Source organism: Xyrauchen texanus, chromosome 41 (assembly GCF_025860055.1).
Source record: "Xyrauchen texanus isolate HMW12.3.18 chromosome 41, RBS_HiC_50CHRs, whole genome shotgun sequence".
In the NCBI taxonomy this organism is placed as follows: Eukaryota; Metazoa; Chordata; class Actinopteri; order Cypriniformes; family Catostomidae; genus Xyrauchen; species Xyrauchen texanus.
Window position 1 is genome coordinate 32,043,344 of NC_068316.1, and position 17,878 is coordinate 32,061,221.

The 17,878-nt window shown below is 40.1% G+C and overlaps 1 protein-coding gene across 1 annotated transcript in view; it reads left to right on the plus strand.

Annotated features, from left to right (window-relative positions):
• LOC127634041 (rho GTPase-activating protein 21) overlaps window positions 1-17,878 on the plus strand; it is a 69,921-nt gene that overhangs the window by 32,974 nt on the left and 19,069 nt on the right. The window contains 6 exon segments of the mRNA XM_052113438.1: window positions 3,066-3,158; window positions 7,190-7,268; window positions 7,689-7,743; window positions 13,156-13,179; window positions 14,308-14,565; window positions 14,567-16,253. Of these exon segments, the coding sequence (XP_051969398.1) occupies window positions 3,066-3,158; window positions 7,190-7,268; window positions 7,689-7,743; window positions 13,156-13,179; window positions 14,308-14,565; window positions 14,567-16,253 (2,196 nt within the window).

Sequence of the window (17,878 nt, forward strand, 5' to 3'; positions counted from 1 at the left end):
AGAAGATGTAGTAGCTACATTATTTTTATTAGCAAATAGCTGTTTCAAAAACAATCAGTATGCACTGTAGTGGAGGCAAGACCGGATCCGGTTTGTCCTGCTAGATCTTATGTGGTGGTCTTGTTTATAAAAGATCATTGTTTGATCATATTTGGAATCATAGCTGTCACAGCGGTTGCTCTTGGAAATGAAAATCCAGCCATTTGCGATCAGAGTTTGTGCGATTCCTCCGTGAAAATGTCAAATCTAGCAACAGCCACTGTGGAGCAAATGGGTATTCAAATGGGAGATAATGATGGCAATCATAAAAATGTCAAGTCAATAGGTCTGTTAGGATCATCATGGTGGTGAAGTGCCATCTGCGGTTATGTGCACATAAATGTATCAATTTATAAGACCATGCGAAAATCTTAAATGAATGAAATAATAGCATATGAGTATAGTGAAGTAATGGATCCTTAGTTGCTGTGTTGTTGATTCTTAATAGTATTAATTTTCCAATTTTTAGAGCGACTTTGAGGCTACATAACGCATTGTTACGGCTCATTCACAACGCAAGTTACTCATCTAGCGCAACATGTTCAAGTCCAGCTCTGCATTTGCTTCATTGTCTATGCAGATGTAAGATGTAATATTAATTTGATGTTGTTGATATAGCTGATCAATGTCATATAGGACGTGTTTGAAAAAAGGTGATTAACCCAATTAGTGCTTCAGTTTATCAGTGTTCGTCTCTTTAGCTCTGCAATCCTCAAAATACTATGCGTGAATCATTTGACAAGATTTATTCAACAAGGTTTTTCTTCTAAATAAAACATGGTTAGTGATGAGCTGTTGGAAATAATTTTTACGTTTTTTAGTATTGTGGTATTTGGGGTATTTTGTGATATTTTGCAAATTGTTTAATTTAATTGAAAATCATGCCTTAAAATTCAAATCCTGAGTTTGCCCTGATCCACCGATCCTGATGGAAATCTAAAGAAGCCCACTTCAATTTCATGGATGGCCCTTCTGGGGCTTTTTCTGCTTAATTTAAAAGAAGCGCTCATTTTTTTTTTGTTCGATTCTTTTTTGTGGTGTCAAAAGGACCCGGATGCGCCACTGCATGTGCCGAGCATTTCTAAACTGCAACTTTAATCCATCCTTTCTGAAATATTCAAGTATTCCAGAATAATAAAGAATAAATATATAAAGTAGGATATGTATTCCAAGTTGTTACTTACTGACAATCTTTACATCCCCTGTAGCTTGGCTTGTTCCGATTGTTGCGAGACAAGCAAAAACTAATGACATCAAACCTGGCTTACAGTGTATTTTCGTGCCATATTTGAATATATGCAATTGCAAAAATTCAATAGAACATTAGAAATCATATGTGTTTGCTGGACGCAAGGGTGAGTAAAAAATGGCCGAATTGACCATTAGACAAAGATTTTGTCATCCACTGCCTTTTAGTTAAATCTTTTAGTAAATCTATTAATGGGCTGTCCCCATAGGTGTATCCAACTGTTTTTGCCTCTCAGTGAGGAATAGCCATTATAAACCCTCAACCTGGCAGTCTGATTGGATAGACAAGGATGAGCCCTATCATTAGCCAGAGCCTCTCATGAGCTGCCAATACTGAACAGATTGAATCAATTCAAATTTAACAGAATTAAATAATAACCCCACTGTATTGATGGTGTCCTATTAGTTTGATGTCATCAATTGATCATATGAGTCACTGACCTATACAGGACAAGGATGGAAGATCAATACTGTATAGCCTGTAAACAGTACTGGCACACTCAAATACTGTACATACAGTTGGTTTAATATTTTGATATCTATGCATTTTTAAGTGTGAATGAAGCATTCAAATACTTTTTGGGGCCACTGAAGTCTTTTAGTTTTTCAAAGCATGCAATGAAGCCACACAGAAATGAATGCACATTATGCATATGGTCAGATGTATGTCAGAAACAGAGCATGCCCAGTATCTGATAGGGTCAGTGTAATTTGAAGTACTACATCATGTAATGCAGGCTGCAAATCTGTGCACACCTCGGGTGCCTATAGGGGGAGTCATAAACCACAAATCACAAGCACAGCAAGACTGCTTATGCTGCATGGAAACGTGTGTGTGTACCAGTGCAAGCAGTGTGCAGGATATATGTGTATGTCAGTGATTTTCTGTGTTTTGTGGACGTGTCTGTTTTCTAGGCTGCAATGTTGTCCTGGTGTTGCCCAAACTACTTAACACAGAACAATTAGGGATGCGCAAAAACTATATATTTCTTAATCGACTTGTCAGTGGGTTGTCTGAACCATTAGTCAACAAGCATGTCTTAGGGATGTCCTGTTATTTGGCTGATTTACATTCATGTCCGTTCACATGTGTTTGTACCTCAAGACGTGTTCTTGCATTCAAAAACAGCTGGACTGAAGCACAAAGGATTTCGAGAAGTGTCACCCAAAGACCAACATATAGACCAACATTTAAAAAATAGCTTTAACAGAGTCCATGAATGCACAGTCCTTCTATAGTAACTTATATTAAACAAATTAATAGGCGAAATATCTATGACTATATACAGTATATATATCTATCGAACCGAAGACCTTCGGATTATAAATAATATATATTACTAATATTAAAAAATACAAATAATGAAGCCTGTACTGGTTCTATTTTACTCCATAATAAAAAGAAACAAAAAAGAAATTATATTTAGCGTATATAAAATCAAGAACATTTTTTGTGATAATATGTTCATGACAGTCACACTCATTTTACCCCCAGTTCTCATTACTGCAATGTGAAATATATATAAAAAATTATGTATTCATACAACATAGTTTTACAACCTTGTTATCGCCCTTTTTTTATTTTATTTTTATTTTTATATAAATCATTATAAAACAAATTTGTACATATTACAAATGTTTTTCCGTTTTCTTTTCTAAAAATCTAACATGGATAAAAAATATTTTATGGTCATGCATATTCACATCAATTCTTGCTTGACTGTGTGTTTTGATACTGTGTGACGCTTGAGTGACATGGTGCTGTGTGTGTTCTTCAGGGAGACCTCGAAACAGACTGGAGCCGATGGACACCATCTTTGTCAAGCAGGTGAAGGATGGAGGCCCCGCCCACAGAGCTGGACTCTGCACAGGTACTGACACAGGAGACATCCTAGCACAATGGAATAGAAGACAGGGTTCTCAAACACAGGGTCCATTGTTTTAAAACTGACATTGATATACAATGCTGCACAACAAAATTTGAACTATGTTTAGCTATACACTCATGTTGTGAGATGCTGAAAAATCAGAGGAACCAATTAAATGTCCATCAGAGAAAAAATTCAATTCAGCCAATTAATAACAATAGCACAGACACTTTATTTATGAAAAGCCCAGTACCCAGTAGATGTGATCACCTTTGGGAATCAATGGCTGCATCTGAAAGCTGGAAAATTCTTCCTTTGGAGGCTATATACGGAGGTAGGATAAAGAAATAAGGTGCCTTTCAAACTGATATCAGTGCAGTCCTACAAAACGCTGTAGCTTAAGCTATTAAATGATTAGGCAGAAAGGCAGCAGTACAGCTGCCTGTAGCTTTACTCTGCTGTCAAGTGCATTCACATTAGTTTAGGAGCTCAGTTCCAGGCTGCAGATTACCAGGTTTTGCACCGATTGAAATGATTGGCCTGTTGAACAGTTTATAGATTCAGAATTAATCAAAATAGTTTTGATTTCAAATTGGTTAACAGCCATTTGACTATGTTGACCATTAGTTTGACAGCACTGGCTGCTAGGGGTGTAAACATTTGCTCCGACAACGATTTGATTCAGTTATGATTCTTTACCTAACAATTATGATGCATCGTGAAATCTCAAATTTGATAACATATCAATCCGATTCTATTATTTTGTAATGATTCGTAATATTTTTTTTGAAATATGCAAAAAATATATATATTTTTTTGCTAACCATGCTTAATTTAGACACCACAGACATGCACCAGACTTGGCTTAAATGTGTTGCTGCATATATAAACAAACATTTTACATGCATTATAGATATGAAATATACACTGATGACCAAAACATTATGACCACCTGCTTAATATGCTGTTGGTACTTTGCCTGCCGCCAAATCAGAGCCGAACCACCGAGGCATGGAATCTACTGACCCATTATTAGCAGCAGATCCTTCAAGTCCTGTAATTTGTGAAGTGGAGCCACCATGGATCGGACTTGTTGGTCCAGCACATCCCACTGATGCTCAATCGAATTTGGGCAACACCTTGAACTCTTCATCATGTTCTTTAAACCATTCCCAACATTCTAAACCATTCTGCAACAATGTTTAGGTAGGGGGCACGTGTCAAATTGACATCCACACCTAGAGTTTCAGAATGGTAAATGGTATATAGCGCCTTTTTAACCTTAACGGTATTCAAAGCACTTTACACTGACTCATTCACCCATTCACACACACATTCATACACCAATGGCAGCAGAGCTGCTATGTAAGGTGCTAGCCTGCCATTGGGAGCAACGTGGGGTTCAGTGTCTTGCCCAAGGACACTTTGGAGTCGTTTGGCATGTGGAGTCATGCGGGCCGGGATTCAAACCACCAACCCTGCGATTAGTGGCCGACCCGCTCTACCAACTGAGCCACAGCCACCCACAAACACAGAACATTGCCCAGAGCATCACACTCCTTCCACAGGCTTGTCGTCTTCCCACAGTGCATCCTTGTGCCACCACTTCCCCAGGTAAGTCGCTCACACGTACATGGCTGTCCACAAAATGTAAAAGAAAACAGTACTCATCAGACCAGGTGACCTTCTTCCACTGCTCCAAGGTCCAGTTCCATCGCTTGCATGACCATTGTAGACGATTTCGATGGTGGACTGTCAGTTCGGACCAGACGGGATAGCCTTGGGCGTCCAACACCCTGTTGCGGTTTGTGGTTTGTCCCTTCTCTGACCACTTTCGGTAGGTACTCGCCTCTGCTGACCGGGAGCACCCCACAAGCCTTGTCTTTTCAGAGATGATCTGGCCATAACAATTTGGCACTTGTCAAAGTCACTCAGGTCTTTACTTCTGCCCATTTCTCCTGCATTCAACATGTTGACTACGAGAACCATCTAATGTACCCAGACTCTGACACTCTGACCTTTTAAGGAGATGATCAACGTTATTCGTTTCACCTGTGAGAGGTTATAATGTTTTGTCTCATCAGTGTATGTTACATTTAGATATGTTACATCCATTATAGATATCCGATGTGAACAACTAGGATAACATAATGTCTGATGCAAACAAACACAAACACAAACAGGCAGCATGTAAACCGTGGAATGTATGTGAACCGTGGAATAAGCATAATAGATTTTATTATGTAACGTTAACATTTATTGCACCAATAATTACGAATGAAAAATGTCAATATATGCAGGCAGATAGGATCCATGTTTAAACCAAGTAGGGTCTATCTGTTTGTTAAATATATAGTTTATCTATAGGTGAACTTACTTTGGTGTAGTGGGCATAAACAGTTTTCAAAGCATGCAATGCAGAACTCGTTAGCATGAACTTTCTTACTTTCAATGATCGCTTTTTTCCCTTCAATAGTGCATGCTCCAATAGCTTGTGTAATCTGCGACGGCATCTGTATCACATTGGATATTAATATAAAAATGATAAGAGATTCTTAATTTCCATTATCAATGCTTTGAAATTTCTTTGTCAGATGCATTTTTAAACTCCTACTGGCTACCACTTGTTTATTTGACAATGGAGAGAGAGAGCATTGATATTTTGTTGCCAAAGTTGAGAAAACATTGTATGAAAGAATTTGATACCCAAAGCTGACTTCATATAGCTTGGTATTGTTCCAAAACATAGACCTGCTGTCCCCATATGAGGACATGAATTTTAAGGAAAACTGTTTGCTGTACTAAGAAATTGCTTTGTTTGCATGGTTATTAGGTGCTATTCATTACAAATCATAAAGGGAAATGGAAAATGCACACAGCAATCATGCCTGGGTCTCAGGAGGTTAAAGCTTAAGTGTGCAATTTTTGTGCCACTAGCATCAACAAATGGAATTGCAAAAATAAACATTGTTTTCAATCAGATTTCCTGTGTACTCCCCACATCTGCCATTAATCGAACAAACAGATAGTCCCACCTCAAACTCACGCCACTGGCTGAGTCAATGTTGCTGTGTCGGGCGGTCGAGAAGCTCAAACAAACAGAGAAAAATGTATAGCGCCACAGAGTCACTGAATTTACAGTTTTCAATCAAATCAACCTACGAATGGCTTACTTGTAATTTTCTCTTCATGAAGCTGGCATACAAAAAAGTACTTTTAACATTGAAAAAAGTTACACACTTCAGCTTTAAGTCTCTGAGCTCACTGATGCAGGATAGCAGTCTCCACTAAACAGCTGGAGATGAACCAGACAAGAGCTCGTACCCCCAGCCAATATTCAAAATTAATCGGTAGGACTTCGTCATAAGCAGCTGAAGTGTTACGTAAGTGTGATCAGTGTGGACTGAAAGACACATTGGGAAGTTGTAACAACTTCCTTGGTCTCTATGTACAGATGTTTGGTAGCCTCTGGAACACATGCTTTCCTACAATTATCCACCATCTCTTACTGCTGACCTTCTTCTTCCTGAAAATCTTCAGCACAAATCGCTCATCTTATCTGAACAAACATAATTATTCCATGGTTCTAAGTTCCTCAATTCTTTAAATGAATAGTTCACCCAAAAGTGAAAATTCTGCTGTAATTTTCTATTGAACACAAAAGGTGAATTTCTGCTAAATATCCGTGCCATTCTTTTGGCACTGGGGCTGTCAAACTGCAAAAAGCACCATAAAATAATTATAAAGGAGGTTAATTTAACTTTGTTCTGTATTCTAAGTCTTCTGGAGTTATATGATTGCTTTTTTGAGGAACAGACCTGATCATAAAGCCAAACTTGTGCTGAAATTGAGAACCAGATAAGTCCAGTTTTTGAGCAAATCCTTCAAACGGTTTTGTGAACTGGATCAAACAATTTACTGAATCAATCCGACAATCTGTGTTTTCCAACACATTTTATGAAACATCTTTGTACGTTATCATACTATAACTGAACTACTAGCATCTTCTCCTTTTCCTGTTTCTCCTTCCTCAGGGGATCGCATCGTAAAAGTCAATGGAGAAAGCATCATCGGAAAGACATATTCCCAAGTTATCGCCCTTATCCAGAATAGGTAAGCAGACTTTTGCACTGTTAGTTTGAGCCTGGTGGAGCCTTGTGGTTAAAACTCTGGCGAGTCTGTAGGGTTCAAACCCTACAAACTAAAGTTTGATTTGAATGGTATGTTATACTTAAACTGGAATGATATCTTACTGTTTTCCTCATGGACTAGGGACTATTTATCTTTTATTTATCCCTTCATCTATTCCTAAAGTGTTCTAGAATAAAGGTCTCAGTCCTTGAGGAAGTTTTACAGATACATGCTTTATTGTGCAATTTTATTTGACAAGTAACAATTCTTCCTTGTTCTTATATTTTATAACCAGATACTGTATACACTGCATTTGAAGTACAATGTATTAGCAGGACTTTGAGAAATTAGAAAATCATTTGAAACGTTTTTGGTTTGACCTTTTTAAAAACTTGTTTTCAGTGACAAATCTCTGGAGCTCTGCGTGATGCCAAAAGATGAAGACATTTTACAGCTGGTAGGTTTTAGTTCTCATGAGTTTACTTGTCACACAAAACTGATAATAACTTCTAGCGCTGCCAACAACTTACATGACGGATTCATCTTCAGAATTGTATTATTAAAGTGAAGTTTGTCATTTTTTCCATGTTAAAATACTTTCCCTGCTTAACTTGGTTAGATAACAATAAGGAATGTTTTCGTAGATTGATTTTTCAGAAATCAGTTGGTTTTGCTGGTGTGAAATCTGTTCTCTAAACTCAGTTCACTTGAAGTGAACATCCAGCAGGTTTCGTGGAGAGTGTTGCTAACCCTTAAATGCATACCTCTGGTCTTTAGTTACCCAGCACCTCATTCCACCCCTTTTACCTCATGCTTTTTATTTGGAAATATGCCCCACCTTTTAAAAATGTCTTAACCTTTCTCTTATGAATTGTGTAACAATAAAAAAGGCAAAAATATTTGTAATACTTAATACAAATAGTGTATTGGGCCATTAGGGTAATCGTGTCGCAATATATATTTCCACTCCCATGAACCATGCTTGAAAAAAGCAATTTGTTTAACTTATGTGTTTTGTGTTTAAGTAACATTAAACGTTTCCCAAAGTCTAAGTGAGAGTTTGACTAATTTACATTTACATTTATGCATTTGGCAGACGCTTTTATCCAAAGCGACTTACAGAGCACTTATTACAGGGACAATCCCCCCGGAGCAACCTGGAGTTAAGTGCCTTGCTCAAGGACACAGTGGTGGTGGCTGTGGGGCTTGAACCAGTGTCCTTCTGATTATCAGATTACAAGTTATGTGATTAGACCACTACACCACCACCACTCCATTTGAAAGAACTATTTAATATGCAACCACATAGGTTGCATATTCATTGCAATGAGCATTACATCTCTTAAACTCTCATCCTCCACAATATTAATCTGCCGGAGGACTGTGGCTATCCGCTTGTTACAGCAATCATAAAGATTGCTCAGAGTGTCAACGCCAGCGACAAGTTTCACTTTGATCTCCACATGAAAAGCGCTTGCATACAAAAACGCCTCATTCTGCATTTTGGTTATAGTTGAAGACGGTGTGCTTCTGTGGTAGTTAAGATGCACTTTACATAGGCTGAAAATACTTGATTGCTGTCACAGGTCCCATTTGGGCTTGTTTTGTACATCAAATAGCACTTAGATGTCCTTACTAATTCGTAATGTCATCACTGACAGGGAAGCGCTGTTGTGTGTGTGTTGTGAAGTGTGCATCAGTGCAATGACTCCGCCGGACACATCGCAAAGGTTCCATCCTCCCATCAAGTGTTTTGGCTGGTTTATGCTATTGTAGTGGTAAATGTTTTAATCGTGATTAAGAAAAATGAACTTTTTTAACTTTATAATTAATCACATGCTAATTCACGGGTTAATTCTGACAGCTCTAATATATATGCATGCCTGTCGCTATAGACCTGAGGTTTGTAATAATGGTTGGTGAAACACTCATGCATTTAAGGGTTAACCTTGACCTGTTAAAGTTATTTGAATTCTTCTTTGATGAAAGTAATTTGTAGGCGGGAATGACTATCAAGTGTAGAATGCTGAGTGAGTGGTGTGTGTTTGTGTATGTGTGATTGTTGTTGATATTCTTTAAGATATGAAGCAGTTTGAAGTTTCCAGATGGAAAATGGATAAACTGCAGTGAACGGGGAAAATGAAATTACTCAACAAAAAGGAATTGTGGGAAAGAGAGCAAAGTCTCTGCTCTTTTCGCCAGAGTTCAGTGATGCAGCCGAGCAGAGAAGCGTGATGGCGCCTGTGTGAGTGTGTGTGCTTATTTTGATTCAGCTATAATGAGGTTTGCCCAGATCTCAGGCTGTAATGCCATTACCATACCTGAGCACATTTCAGGCACAACTTCAGATCTCAGGCTGTTACATGCCAGCCTCACAAACTCTTGATTCCACTTGCTGGAGCCCTGAGGGCATTTCTGACATGACATTCATGAGTTCATCCAGTGCCTAGTTTAAAACTTAGGAATGACACTCATGCTTGTTATTTTAGCCAACTGGAGGCAGCTCTATGTACAATGTGGAACCAACATTTAAGACCTCACAAATGGGAAAGTTTAAACTGTTTGTCAGATTTGCTTTAATGTAGTCAATTTATGGACATGCTAATTAACTACCAGTCCTTCAAGCGCTCAGATCTCTAAAAATGGAACACATCATAATTGTCAGCATAACAGCTAAATTGGATTTTTACAGAGACCAAATTTTAACATAATTTTCTGTTGGGTAACAGGCCATATTGGACAGCCAGGTAACGAACAGGCAGACACTGCTGCTAAAGAAGCCCTACAATTGGAAATTACAGAATGACAAATTCCACCATCAGATCTCAAACCTATAATGAACTCATATACCTCAAAAAAGTGGCAAGTGGAATGGGATAAGTGCGTCCATAACAAACTATATGAGGTCAAACCTGTTATAAATGAAAGATGCTTCCATTTTTTCCTTTTGAATTTTTTAAGCTACTTGGATCTTGCCATGAAAATAGCCATTGATGCTGAAATGGCATTAAAAGAATAATAAATAAATACATTTCTAAAGTCCAACTAGCATTAGCAGTGGTGTACCTACAGTATATGGGTGTTTTTTCAACTTCGGGCTCTTTTAGCACTATGGAATTCTAGAAAGTCTCGTTAAAACATTTTTCACATTCCTACTAGTTTATTAAATTTGTCTGCTAATAATGTCCAAAAGAGGATCTTACAAAAGAGGAATAATACATAATAAGCAATTAATCTGAAGGAGACAGTAGTACATTTCACTAGCATAAGAATTGTAGTATTTAAGACAGATTAGATTGCAATTAGAATAATATATATATATATATATATATATATATATATATATATACACTCACCTAAAGGATTATTAGGAACACCTGTTCAATTTCTCATTAATGTAATTATCTAATCAACCAATCACATGGCAGTTGCTTCAATGCATTTAGGGGTGTGGTCCTGGTCAAGACAATCTCCTGAACTCCAAATTGAATGTCAGAATGGGAAATAAAGGTGATTTAAGCAATTTTGAGCGTGGCATGGTTGTTGGTGCCAGACGGGCCAGTCTGAGTATTTCACAATCTGCTCAGTTACTGGGATTTTCACGCACAACCATTTCTAGGGTTTACAAAGAATGGTGTGAAAAGGAAAAACATCCAGTATGCGGCAGTCCTGTGGGCTGAAAATGCCTTGTTGATGCTAGAGGTCAGAGGAGAATGGGCCGACTGATTCAAGCTGATAGAAGAGCAACTTTGCCTGAAATAACCACTCGTTACAACCAAGGTATGCAGCAAAGCATTTGTGAAGCCAAAACACGCACAACCTTGAGGCGGATGGGCTACAACAGCAGAAGACCCCACCGGGTACCACTCATCTCCACTACAAATAGGAAAAAGAGGCTACAGTTTGCAAGAGCTCACCAAAATTGGACAGTTGAAGACTGGAAAAATGTTGCCTGGTCTGATGAGTCTCGATTTCTGTTGAGACATTCAGATGGTAGAGTCAGAATTTGGCATAAACAGAATGAGAACATGGATCCATCATGCCTTGTTACCACTGTGCAGGCTGGTGGTGGTGGTGTAATGGTGTGGGGGATGTTTTCTTGGCACACTTTAGGCCCCTTAGTGCCAATTGGGCATCATTTAAATGCCACGGCCTACCTGAGCCTTGTTTCTGACCATGTCCATCCCTTTATGGCCACAATGTACCCATCCTCTGATGGCTACTTCCAGCAGGATAATGCACCATGTCACAAAGTTCGAATAATTTCAAATTGGTTTCTTGAACATGACAATGAGTTCACTGTACTAAAATGGCCCCCACAGTCACCAGATCTCAACCCAATAGAGCATCTTTGGGATGTGGTGGAACGGGAGATTCGTGCCCTGGATGTGCATCCCACAAATCTCCATCAACTGCAAGATGCTATCCTATCAATATGGGCCAACATTTCTAAAGAATGCTTTCAGCACCTTGTTGAATCAATGCCACGTAGAATTAAGGCAGTTCTGAAGGCGAAAGGGGGTCAAACACAATATTAGTATGGTGTTCCTAATAATCCTTTAGGTGAGTGTATATATATATAATGAACTATACTCATGGAATATGTGTTTTAGCTGTTTTTAGCTGTTTTTTTTAAGACAGAGAGTGAGTCTGCTTCACGGATGGTGTTGGGAAGGTCATTCCACCACTAGGTGCAGTACCGGAAGTCTGGGAAAGTGTTTTGGTGCCTCTTATTGTTGGTACAACAAGGCGCCGCTCATTAGCCGACCGCAGGCTTCTGGTGGGAATGTAGCTCTGCAGAAATGATTTTAGGTAAGCTGGAGCAGATCCATTGACTGTTCTGTATGCCAGCATCAGAGCCTTGAATTTGATACGTGCATCAACCGGCAGCCAGTGGAGAGAGACAAAGAGGGGTGTAACATGTGCTCTCTGGTTCATTAAAGTCCAGACTTGCTGCTGCATTCTGGATCATTTGCAGAGGTCTCCCTTGCACATGCAGGGAGGCCTGCGATGAGAGAGTTACAGTAGTCCAGTCTAGTTATGACAAGTGACTGAACAAGAAATTGTGTGGTATGTTCAGAGAGGAAGGGTCTTCTCAATATTGTAGAGTGTAAATCTACATGATCATGCTGTCTTTGAGATGCGGTCTGTGAAATTTAGTTGGTTTTTCTAAGAAAGCTAACATAACTATAAATGAATTAAGTAATGTAATATAGTTAATTTAACCAGATATCACAAAGGAGTCTGTGGTATTAGAACAGAAGCTTATGAGTGGTAGTGTGTCCCAATGCTGGCATATTGTCTTACAACAATACATACTGTACTTAAAAGTGTCTTGCCACTTACTCAAAAGTATGTACTTACCCATCACCAGAGAATTATATACATTTAGTGCATACTAGAAGTATGTGAATTGAGAATGCAGCACATGAGTGCTTGGATATTTGCAGCAGATAAGTAATATATTCATGGACATCAGTGAAGGCCACCAAGCATTTATGCAAAGCAGTCAGCTGATCAGATCCACAGCAGCGCCCTGTGATTTGACTGTGAAACACTGCAGCTGCACAGTGACTTGAGTGAAAAAAAGCTTCAAAACAAGTACAAGAAGAGCTTACTGAAGAAGCCATCTGAAAAGAGACAGTCGACAGGTATTATGCAATTGGTCATTGTGTGTAGGCAAGGAAGTGACATGCAGAAGGACTGAGATGTGACGACAGAAGCTGAAAGCTGCAGCAATGTGTCTAGAGTAGGGGCTGATTTATCTTGCTCTACCTGTAGAGCTCTTGTCATCTCTCACCAGTACTCTCTCTTTCTTCTCTCCCTCTGCTTTCCCTGCCTGTCAATGCAACTAACCTTCCGGCTGCAGTTTTCCAGGGATATCACAGCACTGGTAAGCAGGAGCTAAACCCGTAAACTGCTCCCAGTCTGACTGTTATGTAATGTTGTGCTGTGTGTGGTGTTCATTCTTTGCATGGAAGTGCATGTCTATAACTTCTCCCTTTGTAGCTTTTCCAAGCTGTCAAATGTTAAACGAAACAATGATACATTTTATAGAAATTAGGTCAAAATGATTGTATAGAAATGACTAATATGAGTTATTCATTGGCACATGCCAATACCAATATCGATCAGGATGACTTATCCTGATCGATGGTAAATTGTCTTTTATATATAATGACAGCAAATAATACACAAAATTGTTGTAATTAAATGAACACTTCTCTTACTCAATATTAACTCAAAAAGAACTACCCCTTTAAAGAAATACTTCCTTGTGTATTTGCTCAATTATTTATTGTAGCCTTCTGAGTCATATTTATTTTCAGAGGAGTGGTGGAGCAGACAGTGAGATAGAGAGCTAGAAAGGGAGAGGCAGGTCTGCTAGCGTGAGCAGAGGTGTGCTACAGTAACTTGACACCTCAGGTGTAGAGCCTTAAGACCAGCTATCACGTTTACACTCTCATTTGTGCCTTGGCTCTGTAGTGTGCATATTGGGACAGCTGGGGCGGACAATAACTTTATATAGTATCCTGTGTTGGGAAAGTACTAAATGGGAGTGAATATCTGTGTGGAATTTAGCATTAAGACCATGAGGGAACTAGTCGGTTATTGACAGTGTAAGATGATAACAGAGCTGCCGCTAGTGTCTGTTGGTTGCTCGGTGAAAGGCTGTCCTCCTCTTGTTCTCTCCTCTTGTCTGGGCACTCCTCTCTCTCTGCAGGTAAAGGTAGGTAAGCTGCTAATACCTAATCCCTCCTTTAGGTTAAAGGCAGTTGAGCCTGGCTACTTGACCTTTTCCCCTCTCACAATTTCCCTGAGATTTGTTGCTTTTTTAACTTAGAGAAAGAAGTGGGGGTCAACTGACCTGACCCAATGTATGTTGTTAGTAAATTGCTACAAGATGGTAACAGCTTCCATTCTTCAAATGGTTGACAAACAATTAGCCATGCCAGTAAATAATTTTTCATTGCAGTATTCATTCTTTCATTTTAACTTATAAATCATCCCTTCTTTACAGGCCTATTCTCAAGATGCATACCTCAAAGCAAATGAGGCATATAGTGGAAATGCCCAGAATATCCCTGAGCCGCCAACAATATGTTACCCACTAGAGCCCAATGCCATGGCGAAGGTGCTGGAGCCTTCACACTTTGCCGAGGTGTCATGCGGAACCGGACAAGGGGCAAATCAATGCTCCAAGCCTGACAAAGTCTATTGCATGGATATCCCTATATCCACCCCTACCCCACCCCAAACCTCTGAGATCCCCAAGACGCCAAACTGTTGTGCATGTATTTAACGAGAGTGTGAGGACAATGGTAGAGTCAACCGAATCTACAGATCGAACTTCACATGTGGCCAAGGCTGGTCCCAGCCACATGATGGAAGAGAACATGTTTTCAGTTTCTAGTGAACCAGCCTTTAACAGGTTCAGAACCCATGCCACTTCATCTCCAACTGGGGCAGCACAATTTCACATAGCCAACATCACTGCAGAGTCTACTGGGTTCTCCAGCAGTACCCCTAGAACTACACAGACTTGCGTGGACACCAACCCTACAGCTTCCCAAAGACATACCCTGACCACAACAGCAGAAACTTTCCCATCAGCCAACTCTCCCACCCCTTACACACCATCTCCTCCACCATCCACACCTTCCCCCTGCTCCCCCCACCAAAATATAGACTGGAGAAACTACACCACCTACAAAGAGTACATTGACAACAAACGGCTTTACATGTATGGCTGTCGGACTATTCAAGAACGTCTAGACAGTCTGCGAGCCACAACCCCCTCCAGTACAGGAGAATACAGCAAGCCGAAAAGCACTTCTACAACCGCTACGCCCACGCGGGGCTATTCTGGATCACAGTTGAGACAGAGGAGTGCCTCACATGATCGGAGTTATCTTGGATCTAGCTTGCTCCCACTGCGTAGTGCCTCTCAGGAGAGACTTGGTGGTGCAGAACGAACTGACCTAGCACGGAACTGGCCTCGCAGTGCTTCCCAGGATGCCCTCCCGTTGGCAACCACAGGTAACCCAAAACCCAGAGCGTCTTCTTGCGACTACCTGGGCAGACAGAATGATGGTGCAGGGTCCATATTGGACAGGCAGGCATGCTGCAGAACTGAGACAGAAGAGAGGATACTTATACATAGAGGGGATGAGGCAAGAGCATGTAGGCAGTCTTCTTTACGCATGGTGCCCCAGCCTCACAGAACACGGGAGGTATTCAGCCCTGAAATGCGAGGGGGCAGCTACCCAGGGTTACCCCTAACACCTCTCTTCAGTAGAGGTACTGGTTCTTTGCTCACCTCCAGAGCTGAAAGCCTGGGCAACACCGCTTCTCCTTCTTTAAATAGGCCCTCATTGCTACCTGCTAAGAATTACGTCTCAGACTCTTACACCGTTGCTGCTTCTTATGTAGCCTCTGCCCTGGCCTCAATACAAGGTCACATCAGTGGTAGCTCCAACACAGGCTCCATCAAAGACCAAAGAACACCTCTCATTGCCAACCACCTGCCACACAATGCTGAGCAGCCCAGGGGGCGGGCTGACAGCCTTCAGGAACCGGTCAGAGAGGTAGCTCATGGATGTCGCTCTTCGTCTTGCTCTGCTGTCTCTAAACCACATAGAACAAAGCAGGGTAGAACCAAGCCCATATTGACCAGTAACGGCACAGTTCCTAAGCAGCCCCAAGCCATTGAGAAGGAAGTGCCCTCCATTGAGGGTCCAGACGCCACTGTAGTTGTGGTTCGGAGGGAGAAGTCTGGATCTCAACCCATCCGACACCCTTCATATATTCTGGCGGTAAACGACACAGAGCCAACTGCCAATTCCAACAAATGCTGGTTGCCCAACGATGCCTGGCGTGAAATGCACAAGAGGAAACTAGGAGACCAGTGCAAAGCCTCCATCTCCAGCAACCTTAATGACTCGCTGGACTCCATCCCCTTCATTGGTAAGAGCCTTTTTCAACTGTATAAAATAGACATGCATGCTGTTGCTATTTCAACCACTGTCTGACCTACAGGGTGATGAGTTTTAATAGACTAATAGATTGTGCAAGAATGTGTGTAATATAGATTTTTTTTGTTAGATTGGTATGAAATGCCTTTGTCTAAAATCTCTGATGCATACCTTAGACTTTGACATATGCATATTGGGAGCAATGAGAAATTTCATCTTTTTTTGTTTACTTTGAGTAATGTCTAGTTGTAATGTAGCTCATGTATTTACTAGAGTAGTTTTCAGAATGTTTGCTTCTGCTGGTTCTTTGTTTATCACATGAAGCAGCCGATGGGAACAAGGAAGAAGACGTTGTCTTGATATTCACTGTTCTGCATTGCTCACAGTAAACGAAACATCTGAACATTAACATTAGATGTGCTACTTTTAACACAAGGCAGTCATTGTCTGCTTCATTGCAGTTCTATACTAGGGCAGGACTTTGAATTAGCTTTTTATTGCACAAATATATCATACAAAAGGCTACTCTGTTAATTCTTGACCCAGAATTTGCATAGATAGATCAAATGGTTTACACATGTGGTGTACATGATGACGGTAATAACAGCAGGATTAACAGCTCTCCCCAATGTAAACAAAGTTGTTAGAGGGAAGTGATGTGAAATTTGAGTGTACAAATATGTGTGTGTGTGTGTGTGTGTGTGTGCGTGTGTACTTGCTGGAGGGCGGGAGGGAGGGAGAGAGAGAGAGAGAGGCATTAATCTGCAATGTCTTTCGAGTCACCTGTTCCTCAGAATTTTGCTCATTGAGATGATGTGTGTAATTTGTTTGACCAATCAATGGCTGATGGGGAAAGTGTTCATGAAACCAAAGCAAAAAAAAATTTTTTTAATTCCATTTGATTACACTAGTGGCACAAAAGTTACACATTTTATCTTTCCTTAAACCATGTACTATATGATGCCAGCAAGAAAGGTGTTTAAATTCTATAAAAAGGCTGGTGTTTAAATTCTATTACATTTGTACAAAGGCATCGTTAATGGTTGTGCTTCTCAAGATGTACCAGCAGCACATTTAAATATAAAATGTGTTATGGACATTGAGTGGTACAGAAGCAGACAGTATTAAAGCTCAAGAGTGTTAGTGGAGTGCATAGGTCAGCCCCTAGAGCATCTCCAAACTGCAGTGTACACCATTACAGTGATAGGATATGACATCATAGTCCACAGGGGCACAGATCATTTGACATACTGTCAGATTCCACCCAAGGCAGCAGGACTAAGGAAGCCACTTCCACTGCCCTTCTGACACTTTCACAGTCCCTCAAGTTCATTCACTGCTCAGAAACCCCAAACAAACAAGAGGGCAGTAAAATGATATAATGTAAAGGAACAGAACATGCCAATGGAAACAAAGATTCCTCTTTTTTTAATCAGTTTTATGTTGTTTTACAATAATGTTCTGTGTTTGATTTGGTTAACTATGGTTTGAGTTTAGTTTGGTAGACTGTGCTTTGGGTTTGTTTGGTAAACTGTTTTGGGTTTTGTTTTCGTAAATTGTGTTTTGGGCTTTGTCTGGTATACTGTTTTGGTTTTGCTTGGGAGATTGTGTTTTGGG